This window comes from Thunnus maccoyii, chromosome 7 (genome assembly GCF_910596095.1).
Source record: "Thunnus maccoyii chromosome 7, fThuMac1.1, whole genome shotgun sequence".
Lineage (NCBI taxonomy): Eukaryota > Metazoa > Chordata > Actinopteri > Scombriformes > Scombridae > Thunnus > Thunnus maccoyii.
The window spans coordinates 9,552,631-9,577,514 of record NC_056539.1 but is presented as its reverse complement, the minus strand read 5'-3'; the positions used below and the strand labels follow the sequence as shown (position 1 = coordinate 9,577,514).

General features: G+C 41.7%; 2 protein-coding genes across 4 annotated transcripts in view; one reads left to right on the top strand and one right to left on the bottom strand.

The window, feature by feature from the left end:
• Window positions 1-67: 67 nt before the first annotated feature.
• Window positions 68-12,931, bottom strand: prkaa2 (protein kinase, AMP-activated, alpha 2 catalytic subunit). 2 transcript variants are annotated; one of them, XM_042415533.1, is made up of 10 exons: window positions 12,639-12,931; window positions 11,280-11,421; window positions 9,949-10,042; window positions 8,832-8,976; window positions 7,766-7,853; window positions 7,081-7,305; window positions 6,746-6,908; window positions 4,915-5,253; window positions 4,672-4,798; window positions 68-3,886 (listed from the first exon to the last, which is right to left on the bottom strand). In XM_042415533.1, exons 1-10 carry the CDS (start codon window positions 12,736-12,738, stop codon window positions 3,636-3,638), a joined length of 1,674 nt encoding a protein of 557 aa, XP_042271467.1. In that variant the 5' UTR covers window positions 12,739-12,931; the 3' UTR covers window positions 68-3,635. The 2 variants fall into 2 exon arrangements, with proteins under 2 accessions (XP_042271467.1, XP_042271468.1); XM_042415534.1 differs by lacking the exon at window positions 12,639-12,931 and adding an exon at window positions 12,301-12,603.
• A 1,486-nt stretch (window positions 12,932-14,417) lies between these two features.
• plpp3 (phospholipid phosphatase 3) overlaps window positions 14,418-24,884 on the top strand; it is a 31,679-nt gene continuing 21,212 nt past the window's right edge. The window contains exon 1 of one of the 2 annotated variants that reach the window (XM_042415536.1): window positions 14,418-15,382. In XM_042415536.1, the coding sequence (XP_042271470.1) occupies window positions 15,244-15,382 (139 nt within the window). In that variant the 5' untranslated portion in view covers window positions 14,418-15,243. The remainder of the gene's footprint in view (window positions 15,383-24,884) is intronic. The other variant, XM_042415535.1, reaches the window with a different exon arrangement.

The window sequence follows — 24,884 nt, the reverse complement described above, 5'->3', positions numbered from 1 at the left end:
TTTCTCTGGAAAAAACACAAAAATAATCCTCTGTGGTGTGTAAAGTATCCAAATTGACAGACTTCCAGACATTTTATGTTTGTTTATTGTTTTTCAATAAATACTCATTAAAGTGCAAATCATAACAGCAATATCATGCAGTGCATAACAAGAGAAATCCAAACCCCAATCAGACAGAGACAGGAAGAGACAGTTGAAACACACTCTCACAGTCACACAACCTTGTATACATTCTCACATACACACACACACACAAACACACACATACACACACACACACACACACTGGGGTGTTTTAAGGTTACACTAATCATAAGAACCCCACCACAGATAAACAGAGAGCTGTGAAAATACTCACTTTGGTACAACACGTAAAAGTCTGTAATTGATTAGGCCCTCTGGCATGTGTGTCGCAGCTCTAAACACATTAGAGTTAACATGACTAACATGCCACTGGTAGTTGCATACAGTTGTAATGGTACAGTACTACATCTGACAGTGAATACTGGTTATATCAGAGGAGTTTTTAAGTCCCAACATGACTTGTCCAAGATAGTGCACTTCATTGATCATCATTTTATATTGTTGTCACCAACAGCAGTATCAGGAATAAATGCATAACTGGCCAGATATCCTAATGTGACCAAAAAAAGCTCACTATACAGAGGACAAGTCATTTAAGACACAGCAATAGAGTGTAGTGACAGAACATGAATTGGTGTTTATAAAGGTGTGTGTGCAGTTGCATGTGCCTTGCAGCAGGGAGCAGAGTTTCTCCCTGACATCAAAGTGTATTCAGAGGTACCGTCACAGACAGCAAAGACAAGCCTGCACCGGACATAAAAACAGAATACATGCAATAAAGGGTTTCAGCAGAGAGCAAAGGACGTGGCTCTCACTGTTTCAACCGTAAGCCTTCATCGTGCTCTCATAAGGCAAAAAATCACTGGATCCATTTAAAAACACGAAGCAGACAAAAATGATTCAGAACAACAGTGAGAACTGTGCAGAATAACAAACTATAATCTCAGCTCATATCTAGTTATCGTAGGTCCAACAGAGTACTCTGTTCATGTTTTTTAGTTGAACAGTCGTTATCTAGACTGTTGTGTGTGAACCTCCAACACGGCCGAACCCCATCCATCATTATAACATTTTATCTCATTTATTATATTATTATATTCTTATTAATTTCTTGTCACTTTTCATGACAGTTGTATCACTAAATTAAAATAACAATGATGAATAAAACTTAATTGAAAGAGCTCAGGGTTAGAGTATAATTATAGAATTTTTGAATGATTAAATATTGGCCATTTTTGGGTTCCACAGTTGTGCCACCAGTCTAAAGTAGAGCATGTACTCCCCCTCTATCCTCTGTGTTTTACTGAGAGCAGTAGAAAGGCAACAGTCCAACGACAACACTGCTTTAAAACCAGAAGAACAAAAAGAGAGAGAGACAGAGAGGAGGATTTATCTGAGCAGCACCAGCTTTCACTTTACATTCAGTCAGAAGAAGATTATGAATAAATACGATTCTATGACAACAGCGATACACACCTCACTATGGTACGAACTGACAGATCAATGCAGAACACTTATAAAACAGTGCGTCATTCATCAAAATGTAGGACCAAATACAACAGGTGCAGTAATGTGTGTGTGTGTGTGTGTGTGATGCAATCTGCTGGCCTCAACGGATAAGTTTTAAAGTGCAGACCGAAGAGACGACAACAACGGCTAAACAGAAGATACACGACAACAGCTCCAATGTCTACAATACACCAAAGCATCACGTTCCTGCTCTCACAGGCATTCAAACCACTGCAAAGATCCTCCTAATAAACCAGTGTTCAGTCAGTAAGAAAACAAGACAATCATGTGACTCTACCCATCTCATCTCCACTACACACACTGGCTCACGTGCACACTATCCATAAACAGATGCACAGGATTACTGTGTTGCAATTTTTTTAAGGCAACTGGAGAAAGGTTTCTGTGGCTTATTCTGTCCTACAACAGATAAACACCATCTCACACGTCATCTTCCTCTTTTCCTCCTCCTCCTCCTCTCATCATAACCTTATTATCTATTGGATGGACAGAGGGCTGATTTCATTTATTACTGCGGAACAGATTAGTCGATTAATTAGGCTATAAAATTAATTTAAAACATTGATTGACTACTGAAGTAATTTTATCAAGTAAAAAATAAACAATATGTGTTTTTTAAATATATAAACTAATACATTATAGGTACTTTTGGTCACACAAATAAATTTAAAGACATATAATTAGGTCTAAGGATTATTTTATAGGCTTTATGATGAAATGAAAAGGACAACTGTCTTTCTGTAGTTTACTGCATATGTGACAGACTGCCATGTCTGCTCTCTTCATGTCACAGAGCTGCTTGCTCTTTTTAATTACATTCTGTGCATGCATGAGTGAGCAGCATATTAACAGTTGCTCAGCTTGTCATTTGTTAAGGGCTCAACTGAGGTGAAAGGAGTCTGCGTGTGTGCGTGCGTGTTTCCCTTTTGCATATTTGTGACGGCTATTGAATATATAAATTGATGGTTGTGTGAGAATGAATGTTACCTTTGAAATACATCAGGATAGTCCACTGAGGTTGCAGAAATGCATGTGAGATGGTGTGTATCTGTGCTTAATACTAAAAGCAGCACACAGTCAGTACCATGCAGAGTATTATCGTTCTACTATCCTGCTGTCTCTCTAAGTTCATTAATCGTCTACAATCTATTCAAAATCAGGATAAAACTCTATGTTGACGCAGTGTTTAAATAATGTACCTACGAGTGCCTAAAAAACAATCTCTCAAAAATAAATATGGATCTGATATCTAAATAATAATCATCTTCTTTATGATGTATAAAGTTTGTTATTTGGTATGCCTTTGTCAACCTTTTCAGCTACGTAATATGATTGTAATATAAATATAATATACATGGATAACAAAAGCTGTTTTCTTTACAAACCATATAAAACCTGAAATAAAATTTTACATGTGGCTCCCTCAGACACAGATTTAATGTCAATTCTAACAACCAGTGCCCTTATCAAAATATAAGACAAGATGCAAAACTGACCTCTGATCAGTGTCTGGGGCAAACTCAGCAGGATGTCCCGCCATTAAGTGTTATGGTGGGTGATGACATTTCAGCAGTTGATAACAGATTGAAGGTATTAGTGATAGGAGTGACAGTGAACTTGACCTTTGCTGACTCCAGCACGACTGAGAACTCGCCCTCCTTGCTGGCTTCCACCAGTTCACAGATTCCAGTCCCAGGATCAGTTTTCAGGGACCGTGACCTGATGTTTTAACACCAAGACTCTGACCCAAAGACTGTGTTAAAACAAGGGGAAAAAAAGCTATTAATCCCTCTTGCTGCTAAGGGCTTCCTCTTTCTCTCTCCTTCATCTGAAGTGAACACCTGACTGGCTTTTCACTTTTCCATTCACCCTTCCAGTCCGATACAACTAGAACAGAGATGGAGAGGAGACAGAGAGAGGAAGTCGCTCCAAACATCTACACTCCCTACATCCCAGATCTGCACTTAGCTTAAAAACCCCACTGACATCCAGGTTACAGCGAGGTTAGGAGTCAGCAGGTCTCAGCGTGCTAGTGTAGTGATCAGACTGGCACACATTTCAAAGAAGTCCATGGTGTGTGATCCCTGACGTGGGGTGAGTAGAGAGGAGCTACTGGACAGGGACCCTGGGAGAGAAGAGCTGAGCTGGGGCAGATCCATCGCTGGGCTCGCTGAGTCGATGCTCAGTCTCGGTCTGTGGAGACCGGCTGTGGAGCCCGACCTCTGGGGAGTGGACGAACCTGATTTAAAGCCCACTGCCTCAATGATGTCATCTGGGGGCCAGAGGAGCAGAGGATAGCAGCATTAGCATCAGCATCAGTCTTTTGAATTGAATTTTCATTTTTATTTTGCATGTTCATTAGTAAATGCAATTACTGAATTCAGAACATGTCTCCAAATGATTTTGTTAATAGGGACTCAGTACTATTTATCCATACTTTTGTCATCCTATTTTTCCATACTGTAATTTCTCTATCTTTTGTACATTCTGTACACACATCTACTGCATGTCTGTCCGTCCTGGGAGAGGGATCCCTCCTATGTTGCTCTTCATGAGGTTTCTTCTGTTTGTTCTCTGTTAAAGGTTTTTTTGGGGGGAGTTTTTCCTTATTCAAATCGAGGTTCTAAGGATTGAGGAAGTATGTTGTACAGAATGTAAAGCCCCAAGAGACAAATTTGTGATTTGTAATATTTGGCCATATAAATAAAAATGGACTTGACAAAGGCTACTGTTTCAAGTTCAATTCACAGATAATTTTCACTTTTAGCCAATTAGGCAAGAGCACAAAAGCAGAAGATGAAAAACAAGCAGTGGTAGAAGAAGCAGAGAGGCCAAAGGAGCTTAAAACGTTGAATTTGTGTGTAATAGCTTATCAGTCTTTCATATAGCTACGTTATTTTAGTGGATTATGAAATACATTTAAATAACAAATTAAAAAATGTATACAAATGAAACTAAAAATATATGAAAGGGCTTAGTATGACTTAATATAAGTCGGTGCAGTGATGTATGTATTAATTCCAACTTGTTTTGAAATCAGTTTTGTCAATCACCAACCATCAATGCTCTTGAAGTCGAGGAGGTAGGATCTGTTGTCCACCTGGTAGAGCTGCAGGCTCATTTTTACTAAGTTGCCTGTCACTGGATTCTTCCTCCGCACTCGCAGATGGTATGGGTTCACCACCTGCAACACAAATAAAAGACAATTAACTACATGAGTATGCTTGTGTATTTACTATTGATATATCCAGATACATGTGTGTGTGTGTGTGTGTGTGTGTGTAAGACATATCCTGTTACCTTCCAGTCAAAGTTGAGTTGTTTCATAGCCCTGTACACCTCGGCCATGATATCATAGGGTCTGCTCTGGCTCCTGATGCCCAGGTGCCACTTGGCTTTCTTCACTGCCAAGGGTTTGGGTCGGGTGGTGTTCAGAGCATCCAGAGGACAACGAGCTTTGGGGCTGTCAGCCAGGAGCGGAGGCATCCTTTCTGGGTGAGGTTTGACCCCCGGGGGTAGCAGCATGCCTTCCTCTATAAAGGACCCCTGGGGAGGACTGGAGGCCAAGTAGAACTCACTGGCCTGAGTCATGATGCGCCGATTGTCTATGATGAGGTGATAGGCTACAGCCAGCTGATCCTGGATGGACAGAGTGAGGATGAGAAGTTAAAAGATGATAATTCACTGAGGCTAGGATCAAACCTTCAGATTATTAAACTCTACAACAACTCTTATATTAATCCACCCCACACATATTTCCACCAGACGACAAGACAGTAAAAAAGAAGCACAAACTGAGCTTGATTATAGGCAGCAACACATTAATTCAATCTGTCATACACTTACATTTTTTGCAGCATCAACAGTGGTTTGTTTAAATAGACAGAAGCAGAGCAGGGCATTTACGGTAACAGGGCCAATAATAGCCACAACAGCAGAGCAGATGAGGACATCAGTAACTGAGCAAACTCCAGTTTCACCAACAGCCTCTACTAGAGCACTGGGCCTCATGCAGGAACCACTTATATGAACAGATTCATTCTTAAGATGCACGTACGAGTGATTTAAGAACATTTATTTGTTTGTTTGACTTATAATGTCCTAATCTGAATTCATTTGGCATTTAAATATGATACTGAAATTAACAAACAATAAATATATAACTAAAACAAACTTGACAATGTATAATTAATATCCTGTTTACCATGTTATCATCATCATGGCTGCTAATTTACTGGAAGGTTTTTCAGATTTTATGACTTTTATGGTCATATTTTGGTGCAGCAATTTCTTCATTTCAGTAGTTGCTAGGAAACTTCTCTCAGTGCGACAGCTGCCTCTGTGTGTCTGCAGCTCTCTGTCCACTATCATCTTGTGTTCCAGCTGACAGTGTAACATCACCTGTAGACTATAATATTCTCCTCTAATATCTCTGTGACTGTCACATCCCTTGAACGCCTCCCATCTTTAAAAGCTTTGCTTTAGAAAGATGTTTCTTTAGCATCTAACTTCATGTCAAAGTATTCCCTCTTTATTTCTGTCACAGTGCAGAGCTGCTCTGATGACAGGTCAGCCGGATTCATATTTTCTAATTGTTTTGGGTCTCCTACTACTGACACTCCTGTGTTTTTGTCTACTGATTATTGAAAGTAGGACTTGAAGTTGCGTGGTGTTTTTACTCTTTGGGAACTTTTCTGTGAATGAAACTCTCCCACAAATGGAACATGGCGTCTTATATGGACATTTTTGGGGTGTGGATTATGCTAGTGACAATGTCTCACGAACGTGCACCTCCTCATGAACAGGTGACTTTCATCAGACTGAAACGAGCGATTTACAAAAAGTTCAGGCAGTTAAGAGAGTTTGTTAAATCCTACTTGGAACACTAATACGAGCAAACCTCACAGAGAAAAGTCTGAGAGTTTTAGGATAAAAATACGAAAATGTTCTTGCATGAGGCCCATAGTCACATTGTTTAAATGCCAAGTGATTTCTGACACGGTTATGACACCCTGAACATATAAAAACGTACATATTGTAAATTCATACATAACTTTGTGGAATATAAGGTAAATATTACAACAATCACAGTTTGATCAGAGAACAGAGAAAAGACCAATTTCTTGTGTACCTGTGGATCCCCGCTATAGAGACTGGACATAACCTCTGACTCAGGGCATTCAAACTTCTCACACACTTCTCTGACTGCCTCCTCATCCAGGACTGTAGCATCGTATGACGGGTCCTCAGGGAACAGGTAGCCTGGCAGGTCCTGCTTAAACCACTCGTGCTCCCTGAGAGAGGACAGGATAATCAGTCAACTCCAACTAATGTCAAGTCATCACTCTTAACTATTAAACCAAACCTAATGTTGATTTTATCCATCTCAAAATGTCATTTAAACTTGCATGAAGTCACACTGTTGTCAAACACAGTAGTCTTGACCCTACAGAACGGAGTCAGTACCTGATGTCTTTGATAGTGGCTCTCTTCAGAGGGTCCACCTGTAGCATGAGCATCAGCAGCGAGGCCACAGAGCGGGTCAGGTACTCTGGGATATAAAAGACTCCTCCTCTGATCTTCTTAAACAGCGTAGGAACATGCTCATCATCAAAGGGCAGGGTGCCGCACAGCAGGGCGTACAGGATCACCCCACAGCTCCAGATGTCCACCTCTGGGCCTGCATAGAGCCTGGCAGAGTGATGAGAGGATTTGACACGTAACCAACTAAACACACACTGTGTTACTGTTGTACGTGCAACGCACAAACAGGTGGCATTTTATTATAACCCCTATCACATAGCATTGACAAGCAGTATATAAACAAATAATTCATCCAGTATAATTCACATATTCATATTTATTGCAGCATTAAGTAGGTATGAGGCAATTCTTTTATGGCCTTAGGGGTTTATTAATGTATATGTCAGCAACTACAACTCCTCCTATGTAGCAGCCAAAACTGGTATATAAATAGTCAATGAGTGCTTGACAACACAGTACAGTTAAGAGAAAATAATAATTCTTTTTCTGTCAAGGTGGGTTTCAGTCCAAAAATATTTTGTTCCTAAAGCCACATAGTTAATGATGATTAAATAATTGTAATTTAAACATTAAGCAGATAAGTTGTTACTACTGTGATCACACACACCTTCCTGAGATGACCTCTGGAGCAGCATAGTTGGGTGAGCCACAGCTCGTCCTCAGGAACTCCCCATCTGACATCATGTTTGACAGACCTGTCGGCCGATGACAAAGCAAACACACATTAACACCCTTCTGTCTTTTCCTTGAGAGTGACACAAACTGCTGAAATAATGCACTATAATCATATTATTACTCCGTCTCAATCCTTTGATGAACATAGGTTAAACTGAACATGGCCTGGAGTGAGAAGGGTAAGAGAGCTATACACTGTGGGTGCCGCTGATATCTTTATCCTCCTTTACCCGCCAAGACTATAAGCTCTATACACAAAGCTCCTCTAATTGGATGAGCCGCTCTCTGCCTGCCAGGGCCTCATCCAAACGCTAAACACCAGACGCCCTGCGATGTGCTGACCTTCCCTTTATCTTTTATCCCTGTGCCCTTAACACTCCCTCTCACTGCTCACCAGTGTCTGTTACTCTCAGCCAAAACACTTCTCCTGCTGTATACCCCTGCCGCACCTCCCTCCCCTCCCAATTCCTTCCCTATCAGATGACACTGGGCCTCAAGGCTTCCTGCCAGACTTGATATGAGACCTTTCCGTTGCTAGGGGACCTCTCTCCACCCTGCACACCCTGCTGCGCACAAGGGTCTTCACATGTTTTTAAATATTTCTCTCTTTCATGGTCATATTGCATCAGGCGCTTTCTCTTAACCAGTCAGCTTGAATAATTATGGCACAAGTGATAAGAAAATGTATTCGGTGAAATTAATTCTCATTTAACAATGAGGTTAACAAGTACTTGATTGTGATTTCACACTTTTCCACAGGTATATAATTAAGTGTGTAATTATACTTTTTCTTCAACAAACCGTCACTGGGCTCTCATCATACTGTCCAATTACTTGATTAATTCCAGCTCTGCCACAAACTCTGCCTCTTTCTCATTCTTATTCTCCCCCGAACATATTCTGCTGTTATGTTCTGTTATGCTACAATTCTTCTGCCAAACCAATTCCTTCATCCCTCCCCGTAGCTGTAACTCTTTCTCATTCTTTACAAATCCTACCAAAGTCTGCAATCTTGGCGTTCTTGTTGGCGTCCAGCAGGACATTCTCAGGTTTGAGGTCTCTGTGGACCACCATGTGTCTGTGGCAGTAGTCTACAGCTGAGATAATCTGCTGGAAAAGACGGCGAGCCTCTGTGTCCTCCACCTGAAACACACAATATGAATGGAGATGGTTGGACTGTGGCTGTACTTAGTACTTCTCTGATCCAAAAGTGTTTAACTACATATGAATATGAGGCAGAATGTTATAGAGCAAGCTCAGAAACAGGCCTGTGGAGAGAATGGTGGATAATTAAGTTATAAGCCGTCTTGTTTAGAACAAATTTACCATACTTGGGTTTGGGCATGAAGTTGCTGTGGCTCAGGGCCCAGATAAAGTTCAAGCAGGATTGTTTTATTAAAAATAGAGGCCGGTCCCAGAAGAGGTCACCTCTACCTAACAAAACAGTCAGTATCTGTCTTGAATGTGTGTGTGTTTATGGAAAACCATGCTTGACTGTAAATCTCAAAAAACTGGAAGTGAACATTTAACTGAACAGATGTTAAAATAATCGTTTACAGCTCTCAGTTATAATGGTGCAGTGATGATGTGTTGGAGCACTGTTGTCAAATACATTTTCATGACTCATAAACTATAAATCATATCATTTGGAAGTCTGCAACAGTAGTTAAAAGCAGAAAAGAGTAAATTATTTCATGCAAAATATGAGTGAGTGATGGGGATATTTGCAGTATAAATCATGTGCAAAGAGCATTTAAATCCCTCTAGAGAATAAGAATAAATGAGGACAAAAGAGTAAAAGTGCTCAAATAACTTTTCCTTAATAAAATTATTTACAACGTAACATAAAAAATACAATATGACTGCTAATGTCAAGGAAACACCAGGAGTCTTACTTTGTTACCACAAACTGTCAAACATTCAATTTCAAATAATATCACTTCATTGGTGTTTAATAAGAGGTAGTGGTCCACACTACACACTGCTTCACAATGCCATTACCAACATGAGCTGTGGCTACTAGTCCGCTAACAATATCTGATGACTGAGTGACCATGGGAACCCAGCGGATGGTGACTCAGATCTACCAGTCGATGAACAGATGAAATATCTTACCCGTCCATGTTTGCAGATGTAGTCAAACAGCTCACCTCCAGACACATACTCCATAACCATAAAGAAATCTGTGGGTGTACTTATCACCTGGTACCTAAAACAAACAAACACACATTTGTATTTTTTGTACTAACATGGACTAACTGAGGATATATTAACCCTTAAGCCTGTAATGTAGCCATAACTATAAAAATATATCAATGAAAGGCTTTTATCTCACATATACAGTAAATCAACACAGTCATGTGCAGCATAGAGACACAGAAACAAACACAAAGACAGGTGAGGCTGTAATATATAGCTGTTGAGTGTGTGCATTATTTTCATAAAGGTCAGATGTATTAAAATGCCAGCCCAATCTCATGAATGGTTGCTCATGGGGGATTCTGCACTTCATCATAATCCACTTCATTCCTGTCAAGCTGTATGTAGCACAACACTGCCAGCACCGTGGGAGAAATAAACCCACAGCAAATCACAATCTCTTTCCTTTTCTGTCTTCTATACACACACATAAAGAGTCTGTAGGAAATGTAAACAGTGAGAGCACTTGAGGGAAATGTTAAGGCATTTGTTCTGATTCATTTCATTTAATGCCGGCTTTATAATTACAGCCACTATAATATCACACAGTCTGCTTTGCTCAGCTCTACTTCCATGCCTGAAGCTACCTGCAAGCAGACTGTGTATATACGTAAATGAAATGTGTGTTTGTGCCTGTGTTTGTAAATGTATATGTCTGTGTCCGAGGGCTCCACAGCGCTCCGGCTCACAACTTGAGAGCTCACATATCTTCCATAGCTTACAGTGTGACAGAAGACTAACCCTAACCCTGGCCTAAAAATAACACAGAGATTGTTGTGAGAGACACAGAGACATAGACGAACAAGGAGAAAGAGGCCAGGGAGAAGGAAAGAAAGAGAGAGAATGAAGGCAAGGTCAAAGAAGAAAAGACAAGAGGAGCTGAGACACCTTGATGAGGAGAAGGTTTTAGCCCTGCAGGAATTACAGTAACTTTTATCACCTTAACTGGAGATTTGTACTAACCAGAACAGATCTCTTTCTCTACTCCAAAGCCTGTGTGTGTGTGCATTGGTATGTTTGTGTGTTCTACCTCCTGGGAGCCCTGTGGGCATGCTCAGTACATCACAGCTATAGTAAACAAACAGGAACAAGCAAAGCATGCCACAACACACAGAGAACACGACCTAGCGCATGGCCGGCATTACAACAGCCACTAATTTAACAGAGCTCAGCTATCTCTTGATGTAGACTGTCAGCACTGAGAATCTTAAATCTGATAGGAGGATGTGTGGTCGTTCTGCACTTACAGCTTGATGATGTGTGGGTGTCTGAACAGTTTGAGATTCTGAATCTCTCGTTTGATCTTCCCCACGACATCGAGACTGCGGATCTTCTGTCTGTTCAGGATCTTTACAGCCACTTTATGGCCTGTCAACTGATGCTCGCCGACTAGAAACAAAAGAATACAGATATGAAGCAGATACAGCTTATAGACAGGCAGTTAGGCATAAGATATATGGATGCCCAAGGGAGGCAGACAGAGGTACTAATGGGTTCAGCTTTGATTTGGAGACTTGTTGCATAGCAGGCTTTTCATAGCAGTGAGCAAACTGTGTTTTTAGATGTGTGTTTGGCCCTTATCTTTTGGCCTTCTCATTGTTTAGGGTTTTGAAGCTATCTGTCTGCCTGAGGCTAAGTGCCCACATTGTTATTGTTGCTGCCAAACCTCTATTACAGCTAGACTACAAACACATTATCAGTTATGAAACATTAATACAAAAGGCGGACTTCCACCTAGGAACTTGCCTAAAACGAGCAACCATTAGCAAAATTTGATTAAAGACTGACTTTAGACTGAATTTGCTTCCTACTACTTGCTAGAATGTGCAGAGTAATTTCCCCTCAAACATATTTAAACCCATTTGAAAATGTAGTCGTGGCTTTATGTGGGTTTAACCCCCCAGCTAAGTTTAGTTACATCCATCAAACTGCGCACACAAGAAACAGGCGAGGTGAGAATGGAGTTAACGCTAAAGCTCACAAGGTCACACAGAGTGCTCAAAAACTAGCTAAGAAAACTGAAATAAGATCCTGGCATATGCTGCTATGGTAAAACTTTACGCCTGTAATAGATTTTTGCCCGATTTAGCGGGTACTTAACTAGCTAACTGTGGCTGGCAATGAGATTACATATCGGACTAGCTACACCGTTTATAAAAAATATTGTCAGTTAACAATTAAGCTCACACGGTGGGCAAGCTGTGAGCTTCAGTGATGTCCTTTACCGCAAGACAGGGCAAAGAAACCTACCACAACACAAAGTCATACCTGGATATACAATAATAATTCGAGTATGACTGTGCATCTCCTTGTAGCTATTGTCTCCCAGGTAATTACACCTGCCATAGCTGATAACAGTAGCTGCAGATAGGCGCTTCGGTGAAAGAATTTGACTTTCAAGCGGCCGGATTCTCAGAACATATGTACGCTTTAAATTCCTTCCGTTCCAAGCGTTACACCATGCAGCTACGCAGGCTGCTCACTGACCACCGGTAAGTTCAATACTGTCCGTTGGAGAGGGGAGGCACAGCAAGTACTTCATACTCCCAACAGAAACATACAGACGTTCACACTCTGCTCGGCATGACATGCAAACATGACTTAACTCTTTACTTTGCCGAATGTTCCCACTCCGAGCGTGTCGCCGAGGATGTAATGGCCGATCTTTACCCTGCCTTCGTGCTTCTGTTGTTGCCGCTCTGCCATCTTCTCCGTTACCGACGGCTGGGCTCGCTCGGTGCGGCGGGTGGGTGGGTGTGCTGCCTGCCTGCCTGCCTGCGGGGCGCACGGAGGGGCGGGGCAAGGGAGAACCACAGATGACTGTCAGGTTTTTACTTTGAATATTGTAGTAGGAAATCGCAGTTGGTTTTTCTGAAGGCCAGGGGCCAGATGCATGAACGATGAGTGCGCACAAAAAGCATGCATACACCATTCCCCGCACATAAAATGGTATTTATAAACACAGAATCTGCGCACCTCACTCATCCTTCAGGCCAGGCGAAAACATGTTTTTCTAAAGCGATATGAGAGTGAAGTAATGAGGTGGAGATAAAATATGACGCGAGAGACTGAATATTTTAGTAAAACATTGTTTATTTTGATAACCAGCTGCACTGATTGTGTGATTCTTTTGAGTTTACACAGCGGTTACACAGCCATTTACAAACGCAATGCTTATTATTTTATATTTTGTGTGATTAATTTCATCATTCTTTCAATTTACATGGGAGTCAAAATTTCATTTTGCTGTTAATATTCAACGAATCGTTGCATTTCTGAGATGGTTTACAGGTCCATGTGATGAATTAATGATAAAGACGGTATAAAGAGCCGCACAGCCGTGCGTAATGGTCGTGCGTAATGACAGCTGTTCTGGTTTGATGTTGGAGAACCTCGCTGGTGCAACACAATCGGTGAAACTGCTCTTCTTCTTTCCCGTTTGTTTCATTGGCAGGTGTACAGTCTGGTGGGGCAGACGGCGAACTGATACGGAAACGCTGGTTCAGGGCGTATCTTCATCCATTTATGGCTAATGTGGGAGTGGAAATGAGGCACTGGCACCCACTGGCACCCAGTTCCTCAGTGACTGAGATTTCATGCATAGTCACAGTTTTATATATCTGACGAAAAGAATGCGTATGCATATTTCTGGCTTTGTGCGTACACACAGTTTTAGTCATGAATCTACACAGAGTTTTTGCATGTGCCCCCAGGTGTCATCTGTCATAAACCACAGCCAATGTGGCATACCCAGTCCTCCATGAGGTCTTCCCACACAGTGTTATATTTATCTTAATTTGCTGGCCTCTATCTCAACGTTTATAGTCCACAGCGCTTAAAAAACAAACGATTTTTTCTTAAAAAGCGTTAACTAGTTTATAAATGACCATTAACTGTCTGAAACAGAATGGGCTGGTAAAAAAAGTGAAATTACTGTTAGACTGTGGATAGATGCAAACAAGATGAGGTGAGTTGTTCATATTTAACCGCTAGATGGCAGAGCAACTTTAGGCTTTATGTTATTAAAATCCAGCATGACTCTAGCAGCTGCTTTAGCCTATACACCCTTGAGCTTACTCTGAAATCGGAAAACATGAGTTGAACTGGCGCATGAAACTTTTCTTGTTACTAAACAAGTATAAGACGCATGAAAACCTATTGCCTGTCAATAAGTTGGGTTTACTGACCAGAGCAAACAAATGGCAATTCCCACTTGTATATTTGCATTTTCAAAATACAACATTTAGAATAAATACATGAAACATTTTGTCTTATCTTGTTAAAAAAAAAAAAAAAAAACACCGTTACACATTTTCACACACAAATGAATGAAGCCACTTAAAATTATGAATGGTAAATATCACCTACAGATTCTATATATGTATGGGTGCAGACATGATATAGTTTCACAATGGAGTTGGTAAATTACACAAATGATATCAAAGTCTTGTTTAGGTCTGAGTGATGGCGCAAGCAGCATTGTTTTTCATTCACTATTCATGCTACTTTTTTTTCTTCACAGATTTTTAACATAAACATGTCAACATAAAATGACACACTGTTACAACATTAACTTGAAAGTAAGAACAAATAACTTTAATTATTCTCAGGATGAAAAGAGAGCATATAACCTCATCTCCAAAAACATGACAGCTCTAAAAGACAGAGTGCGCACGTCATACCGTGCGTACTCGCTAGAGGCGCTCGCACTGCTCTCTGTCCCTCAGTCTGAAAGTTTCCATGCAGGGATGGAGTGATTCTATAGCGGAGGGAAGAGGGCTGAGCCTTGGAGCTGCTACGGCAACTTGAAGAGAGCAGTGGGAGGAGGACAAGAAGGATTGATATAACAAGAGCGCCTGTCGATGCGCAGCGCAATTCTCACTCACTCCAAGTCTTTGAACCAAGACCGATAAAGGGGAGCGGGCTTTCCATTCATTTCAAGCGCAGACAACTTTTCTTCCGTGGCACTAAAGCTTAACCGTTAACCAGATAATACTCAAGTGTTTTTATGTTTTATTATTATTATTTTTTTGTAAAAGTGAAATACGAGACAACGAGACATCAGATCTGAAACTTTACGAGACCTCCGAGTTGAGAAGTTTTGTTTCCATTAGAATTGCATGACATTTCTTTGAAGGACTTGAGAGCCTGACAGAGTTTCTTCACATACCGCGTGGTGTGGGATTTGGAGCTGAAACGGGGAGTTCTCAAATGCAAAAGTACATGTATGAGAAAGCAATGGCACAAGAGACAAGAAACGGAGGAACCTCTACGTTAAACAACAACAATGGTGTTGACAACAGCAAGAAGAAACTGCTTATAGCGCTGGACATCTTCTGTCTTCTTCTTGGTAAGTTTATAAATAAGTTTAGACTAAATATTCCTCCCTGTTATAATTTGAAATGTTTACTGTTTGGTCATACATCAGCTGATTTGGACTGGGGAAAAAAGTCAGATACTTTGCACACTGTATTCACACTAAATAAGCAGTAACAATAAACAAGTTAAGCTGGACCCGCGCTTTCTAATGATTGGCAATAAAAGCCTTATCGTTTTAAAAGTATTGCCTGTTATCTGCTGCCAGAAGACAACTTAATCTGCAACATCCCCTTATCATCCAGCTTCAACACACCACCCCATGCCAGGGAGGCACTGAACTAAATACTGATCACACTCAACATTTCAGACTCCTATTGTTAAAACTATATATTGTTTATATGCTGAAATCCAACAAATATGACGACACAATGAAATGAACGAGGTGATGTGTTGTGTGTTGACACATTCATAAACGTATAACAAAACTGAAGCTGAAGTTTTACAAAGGTTGAAAAACAAAAACAAAATACACATTTCTGATTGACTGACACACATATGGTTACTCTCAGCTGATGTTGTCATCACATAATATATTGATCATGTCAAAGTCCACAGAGCATCACTGGGACCGATGGGTTTATGCTTCTGCCGCCTGCCAACATGCCTGGGGCATAAATGTTTTGAAGTGTTGTAACCTGCCCTTTTACTGCCCTTTAAATAGCCCACGACACCCCTCCTGTGCCCCCATAACCTTGTTCATCTGACCCTAAAGCTCCAGAGGTGCAACTCCAGAAAGAGCTGTCCATACATAGAGATTACTGAAGTCAAAAAATCAAAGTCTAATTACGATATCGATGTGTGAGTGATGAAAGTGTCACTGAAGCCGAGGAGATGGTCGTTACTGCTCCGATTTGCCCTAACAGGCAACTTGTTTGTGATGTAGAGTTTGTGTGTTAGTCCTAACTTGTTATTCTACAAGCGTCCCGTCCACATTCAGACACACACACACACACACATCAGTTATGTGTGTGTTGCTTTGATAGCTGGTTTGTTTTTGGCTGTTGTCACTGTAGCCCAGTCCTTTTACTTTTCTAGCGCCGGTGGCCCCCCTTTCTCTTCTCTGTTTTCAATCCCTCCGTCTCTCCTTTCTCTCTTTTAGAAAAGGATTATGGGAGTCGTGCTTAACTTCTACACATTCTCTCCCAGAACCCTGCAAATCCCTGGCCAGCTGCCCCTGATCACTTCAAATTGCTTTCTCTCTCCCTTGCTGTCTCCAACTCTCTATCTAGCCCTCTTTCTCACTCTGTCCAGGGGAATGCGTGGAATAATTGCTTAAGCATGTGTTGTGGCAGGGGGAATGCCTCTCCAATCTAACAGGGAGAGATGGAGAAACGGGACCCGTGGCTGACCAGGCATTAGAGGAGCAGGTGGGAACCACAGCAACAGTTCAGTGGAAAAACTGAAGCATCACCAGTAGTAAATATATGACATTGCCACACAGGAGCAGAATTTTATTGCCCGAGATGTTACAAATGGTGTAGATTAACTCCACATTTTCTTAAGTGCTGCGTGGAAGATCTGCCTGACAGACACCAAGTTTTCCAGTGGATTTATATTGGTTTTCTTATTAAAGTACCTCAGACAGAGATACGCTGTTTCATCTGCTCTCATATAAATGTAGATGAGCTTTGAGTGCATGTGGAGTGAATTTCCTGCATAAACCAACTTCCTTGAGTGGTAAAAAGCTCTATAGTCGTGTCTTCTTTACCATGTAAGGAGAGCACGCACACATATACTTGTAAACACACGCAAATGCACACAATGCATGTAAACATGCAGATACACACAGACACAAATGCTCACACGCATTCTCCTTTGTCATGCTAAACACAATCTGGCTGTCCTATGATGATTGGTTGGCCCACTTTAGTGGTTTGGGGGGGGGGTTGGGGGGGTACACATGGGGGGTTTAGCAGTGGGTGGGGGGGACGAGGGGGTTAAAAGAGGGAAGGAGAAAGACCAGGAGAAAGGGGGGTTATCAGGGGGTCCTGAATGAGGAATGCGGGTGTGTAGAGGGCTCAGAAGAATGCATGATCTTGAATGGGCTTTGTTCTGTGTATGTGTGTGTGTGTGAATCAGTGAGGGAAAAGGAAGAGCTAGTGTACACCATACAACTAGTTAATGCATAAATATCTCGTTACCTTTGATTAGTTCCTATCGGCCAGCTGGTGCCACACACACACACACACACACTGTTCTATACATTGTCACTCTCACACACTCACACACCCTCAGGCATGGCTAATGATTCTGTTTGCATAAAAGACATCTGAGGCTATCCATAATCACACGCATGGGGACACACACACCAACACACGTGTACAAAGTAAAAAAGGGTCCCTTCCTTCTGTTGCTTCTGGTAATCAAGGCTAATGATGCATAAACACAGCAGGATCAGAACAGAGAAGAATAACCGCACACACATGCACACACAATCACCCAGCACTGTACCGCTGAGACCAGAGTTACAGCGTACGCTTTTGGCAGCTGAGTTCAAGCATCATCTGCTGATTTCACTTTGGCTCGGGTTCCACTGTTACTGAGCAGTCAAGTTGATTTAGAAACGCTATAAGGAGCTCACACAAACACTGTACACTATAAATACACAAACTACACCGCAGACTGCTGAATTTCATTCTTCTTCTCTTTTCTCTGTCTCGCATGCTCTCCTGAACATGGCTGCACACGCTCCGATAGCCTGCTATCATCCAGTTTAAAATGGGTGTTTATTGTGAAAACACTCTCTGAAGAGACACCCGCTTGAGCTTTAAGGAAACCATACCTCTAAAAGTAGCCTCACCTAAACCCTGAATAAGTTTTACACAATGCAAAGGACGTTATCCATTGTGTGTTTGCCTGTGTGCGTTCATTAGTGTGTGAGAGGACACGAGGGATGGACTACAGTGGTTGAGAATGAAAGCCATTCAGAGTTCAAGCTGCAGGGTCCTTTTTATAAGAATATGCACATTGATTGTCCAGGATTGGCTCCGTCAACTCTCAGTCATGTAGGCTGGTTTTAACAACTCCAGAAGGTCCGTCTGGATGTTGCTATAGAGACCAATTACTCTATTTATTAGACAGAGGATTGCTTAATATCTCAAAACTTGATCTACGTTGACCAAGAGCCTTTTTCCATCAGCATCTCACATTTCTTGCTATTTGTTTTGATCTGTGATACAGTCAGGTGTTTAGTGACATGATTTTCCATGAGCAACAGACGGGCAGATTGTTATTAGCAGCAGAGAGGAGTGAGACCTTTTGGTCCCGGGAAATCAGCTTCATAACCGGCCCTGGAGCATTAACCCTATATGGCTCTAGCCCACTCCTTCCTCCCCCATTAGCTGCTATAGCATTACAGCAGTCAGTCACACAGCCCCTCATTAAAGCTGGAGAGGTTTAACCTCTACCTCTCCAGGCCTCAGCCACTTCAATCCTGAGCCGCTCTACAAATATTTTCCAGAATTTCTAAAATTCTTCGTCTGACAGCAGTGCCGTGGCCAAAGACTCTTGATGTGACATCTGGTGCAGTTTTGTGAGTGAGTGAACCGGGGGGCATCGTATGTGTGTGTGCGTGTGTGTATAGTGTATAGCTCAGGAAAGGGTGGGAAACGGAAAGGTAGTGTCGGTCAGAGGTAGGTGTGGTTGTGAAATGAAATCCTGTCCATTTTTTGCAGCACAGCCCATTTCCATTCTTTCCCCCCTTCCTTCCCTCCCTGCGCCCTCTCCACTTGAGCGGTCTTCCCTCTTCTTGACTTGTTTTGTATCAATAACAAACCCAGAAATGTCATAAAAGAGCATTAGAAGAAAAAGACTTGAACACTATAAAAAGAACAGGTTAGTTAAGATGTTATGAGTGGATATAGTTGAGTACACTTCCATATTTAGTTTAATGGACCAAATAAATCACATATAAATGTAGTGGGGGTTTTTTAATACCTTGTGGAATCTTTCTGACAACAACAGATTAGTAGATTTTGCAAAGTGTCAAGTAGAAAACTGTAATCAAACAGTATGTGGGAGGGCCTTGCGCACAAACCCAAACAGAGGCTCACATCCAAAGCTGTTGACCTTAATCTCAGGTCAAATATTCCCACGGGTTTCTGAATGAGTCTATCTGTGCAGAGGCTGCAGCTTACTGAGAAGAGAAATGCTCGGGAGTACCTGTGGCTAGATTTTTATAGATGCTCAAAGAGAGCAAGAGTTAGGGCTAAGTGGGAAACAAGTGCCTGCAGGTACACACTTATACCGTTAGACTTCATATTCCTACACAAAACACTTTTTTTTCCATAATCTGCCATGTCAAGCTTCACTAATTTGGTTGTTTCAACAGTCAGCAGAACTTGTCAAGCTGTTACACGTCTTTTTTTTGTGTGTTTCAGTCCCACTCTTGATGCTCCTTGTCAGTCCATTCTTCTGTTTAGCAAATCAGGTCAAAGGTCAGGCAGAAAATAGACTCATATAGGACAAGTGCCTGCAGTTCTCTCTGTATGACATTTCCTGCTCTCACACACAGCCTTGGGCTTGATGCAGACATTCACTGGACACGCACAGAGGAATATGTAACATCAATCTCAAGATTCACATATGTTACCTCATTTGAACTGAGTAGCCTATAGAGAGTCGATATGTGTATGGTATTTACAGTGTGATTACATCAGCATATGTATGCCTTTGTGTTATCTGTGGCTTTAGGGGATGACCTGTGGTGAGTTGTAGTGTGTATAGCTGCAGGACAAGGTGAGGCCAGGGCTATTTAGAAGGTGAGGAGTTTCCTCTGGCAGAAGAGCATCATTGTGTTATGTAACAGATAAAAGATCAGCAGATGCTCATGACAACAGTCGTGGCCATAGGGCTACTAGCCTTCCAAGAATGTTTGTAATTTTAAGATTGCATTTTTGTGTGGACGTATATTTTTGTATGTGTCGTGATGGAGAGTAGTGGTGGTTTTGTGGCAAGACTGGTTAGTGTGCATGAGTGTCGCGTTTCAGCCTGTCATTGTGACATGTGGCTGGTTTCTGCTGGTGCAAGAGTTAAATGACAAACCCCTGGGGTTTGTGTCTGTGCAGGGTTGCTATTAGAGGTGTGTGGGTGTGAGCGTGTGCATGTGTGCCCCGTGGGGTTTATGAGGAAGAGGGAGCGCCCAGAGCTGTCATTAGACGGACTCTACAGTACAGCCTGAAGGGTGAAACAGTCTGTGCATGTGTATGCCTATGTCTGCAATGTGTGTGTGTGGGTAGCATGTGTGAGGCATCTGTGGCTCGATTTGTGTGTGTGTTGTCCCATGTGGTTCCCGTGGGCAAGACGAAGGCATCAGGGTGACTGATGTGACTGTGTCTCTTTGTGCTGGTATAGAAACCAGACACACTCATCTCTTTTAACTCTTTTATCATGGTCTCCGTCCTAGCAAACAATTAAATTGCACAATTAAACAAAGACTCAATTTTGACAACAGATGAGCAACAGCTTGTAGTTTACACTTTGAGTACAATAGTGTAATAAAGTCTCTCCTGTGTCTCTCCACGCTCCCATCTATGATTATAACCTTCTCAGGTAAACACCCTCCAACTGCTTATTTAGATAAACCAGGATGACTGGGCAGAACCCTACCATAAACTTTTGTTAGCAGTCATTCTTGTGTGTGTTTAAGTGTTTAAGTGTGTTTGAGTTTGCATTGCATGTTGTAAATGAACATTTTGTGGAATTTTGCGTGTGGGCACTAAGCTCATTCATAAACATCTGATTGTCCATTACGCCCATCAAAATTAGAACTCTGAGGTTTGCACAGTTGTACTTTCTTCATCAGACTTTCTGTCTTTCTAGGATGATACCTGGTCATTTTACTTATAGTAGCTATATTACATGCAGTTATATTAGTTAAAATGGGATCAGGAGCTTAAAAAAGAACAAAATACGACGTTCCCAGCCCTTCTGAATGCTACTAGCACTTTAATGTAAATGAGAGCTGAGGCGGTAGATGATCTTATACAGCAGTGCTTCATCATAACAGGCAGGCTGAGAGCTGCAGGCCTCATTACATCTCTCTGTTACACCACATTGTCCTTGCCGGGGCCTCCTCCCTGCTGTTACACAGGCCTCTCTGTCTGTCACTTTCTCTTACTACATTGCCCACTACAATCCTCTGTATTTGTGTGTGCACATGCTGTGTGCATCCAGAGATGGGGGGTTGGGGGTCAGGGAGATTTCACTGAGAACAATACCCCTTTTGATGCATCTCAGAGCTCTTTGTTTCGTTAACGAGGACCAATAGGCCAGTGGCAGACAGAAGGAGGATGAAATGGAGGGAGGGAAAAAGTGAATGAGGTAGAGATGAGAGAGTGAGAGACCCTCCTCACTGGGCACTCAAGGCCGCTTTATTATCTGTGAATGGTTTATGGCTGTTGCTGCTTCTAGCAGTATTGTCAGCCGGATAGTGGGCTGTAGTGCTTATCTGCTCAGTTGTGGCCAGCGCAGAGCAGTAATCAGCTCAGCATCTTTATTGGTGAAGGCCTTATCTGTGCTGCAGCCACTGAGCCCTATCCTGTTTACATACAAAGAAGAGGCTGGGCTGAAGAGACTCCCTACTACTAGTAAATATCATGCAGAACATTCACACTGTAGCTCCAGTTTAACACCTATTGTCTCAGGACAAACACAGTTCATGTTGTGCACAGAGGTGAGAAAGATATTGAAGGAGCAGATGAGGGGAAAAAGTGCAAGAAAAGGGAGGTGAGTAGTGAGTGAAGTTTTAGGAGCATTATCCAGACAAAGGCGTCAGGTTTCAAAGACTCCACAGCCCTCTTCTCTGCAGCCAGGCTTTTGTCCCAGGGGGTAATAATGCCATTATGGCAACAACAGAGGAACGCCCAGCCAGCCACCCAACCAACCAGCCAAATAGCCTGATCTGGCCCCTGGGCACTGCTCAAGTTTCCCCTCACTGGAGCAGCTGTGCGTCCATCCTCCTATTTCAACTGGCAGTGCGGCCAAGCATTAGGAATGTCTTGATGAGTTGTAACTGATCTTTTTAAAACACATTATAAATATCCTCTCCTTGCTAATGTGGACCAGAGTTGATTTCTCCACAAAACAGTGTCGAATCGATCATCTCTTCATATGTGCCTACAAGCCAACAGCAACACGGGACCAGCAGATATGAGTCCCTCATTCAGAGGCTGCCCTCGCAGGTGCCTGCTGGTAAAAGTCCCCTAGAGAGTGTCCCGACAGATGCCTGTGTGTAAAAGGCATTTATTCCTCTGAATAAAATCTCTCTGAGTAAGCACATGCTTCAGCCAGCGGCCCCCCGGTCACCGCAGCATTCACACAGAGGGGGAAAAAGGACAGGGATTCACTCTGTACACCACTCTGCTGACCTCAGCCACTCCTGTGTGTGTGTCTGTGTGTTTGTGTTTGTGTATTTGTGAACTTTGTACATGTGTGAGACACATCAGCAGCTTGTGGAAACAAAGAATTGATATCTAGAGCCAAACATCTGTATCAGTATACATGTGTGCATGTTCATGCATATTTTAAATGTAAAAAACAGCAATTATGTGTATGAATTAATCCCGGAGGGGTTTTTTTCAGAGCTGGGTTTGTTTATTTGGATTACGAGAACATTTTTAAAGCTCTTTGTGGTTGACAACTTGAAAATGTTTGAGAAAGGCTTTGCTGAAGTTGCCAGTGGAACCACAGTAATCCACTTTAACACCCACATCGCCACACACACACAGGCACACACAGATATAATAGGCTGTGCTACAGTGACATTTGTACCCTGCTCTTGTGTGTTACAGTATAATCCTAGAGCCATGTCACATCCCTCACCTTTGACCCTTGGCCCTGTAGTTACTTCTAGGGTCTGTCAAGAGCCTCAGCTAACCTATGCACTCTATTTCCAAATGTCTGGAGGGCCACACATACTCATTCTCATGGCTTTAGTGACCTGAAGATAAAGTTAACTGTGTGGGCTTACAGCAGTTGTAGTGTTGGATGTGTGACAAATTTCATAACATCCGAGGCATCTGCTTGGGTGGCTTTATTTAAAACCTCAGAGGTCACAGCAGTGTTTTAGTTGAATGCTGATGAATGAGTGTGTGACCTCCCTAAATGTTAAGATGAATATTAAGACAGTCTCTTTTGCTAAAGACACAAGCCTGTTTGGGTTACTATTAATATAATTAATTAAGATTTTAATATTATATACAAAGGCTCATTAACATATACCATGTGTACCATATCTCCATAGAAACTTGCCCAAATGGTGATGTCCTTACACTGTTGCCAAAGAACTGGCTTCCTGCTCACCTGCCTGGGTTTTTGGCAGAACAATGTTCACCAACAAGTGGACCTGGCAGTGAGCCACTCATTCTCTCTGATCCCTGCTTCTTATCAGATACACACAAACAGCACACACGCTCTCATAGTTCGCACACACAAGGCGCCAGCTAATCTCTCTCATACAAACATATACATATATCCCCTCGAGACTGCACACACACATACACACACCACAACTGTACTGTGACTTGTAGCTGGAAGAGGGTATTCATTCAATTTAATAGACCAGAGAGACTCTGCTAATGCAAGTAATTGAATAAAGATACTCTCTGTCTCTCTCAGACACACAGTCACACGCATATAAAATAACCACAATACAGTATCCATACATACTTCTTTTTAGCGATGGAGGGGCACTTTTTAGCGACATAGCTTATGTTGCAGGGTGTGTATGGAATTGATAGAAGTATGTCAAGCGTTTCCTCAAGAGACTGGGACTGGCCTGAAATAGACAAGCGAAGGTAATGGATCTGTACACATTAGCCACATCTCTGTCACAGCAACAGACACACACGCACACACATACACACACATCCACAGATCAGGTTATTCTATGGTTTGTGGCAAGAAGTGTCCCAGGTCGCGGAGATGCATTGTTATGTAAGGGCATTAAAAGGCTCAAATACACTCTTATATGTACTATTTGTGTTTGGTTTAGTCCATTCCAAATGTGATTGAATTTAATAATTATTTTTGATATCGATTAACCTTCAATTAGTTTGTAGAGTTATCAATTAATAATTTAGTCTATACAATATCAGAAAATACCGGTAGTGAAAAATGCCCCTCGAGTTTTAAAATAGTTCTGTCCAATTTACAGTACAAAACCCAAAGACATTTAATTTGAAATATAAAACTGAGAAAAGAAGCCAATTCAAACATCTGAGAATCAGAAAACATTCGGCATGTATGCTTAATAAATTACTGAAATAATGGATCAGTTATTAAAATAGTTGTCGGTAAATTTTTTGTCTGTTTTTTCTTTTAAAAGAAACATTCTCAAAAATGTTTTGTCAACACAAGCAGCGATACAAGAACTTTGCATAAATTGGCAAAATGTTAACTTAAATTAGGATCTATCAGATCAAACAATAAGTAAACAAGATTACTGTGATACAAACACGTTTCAGTCTGTACTA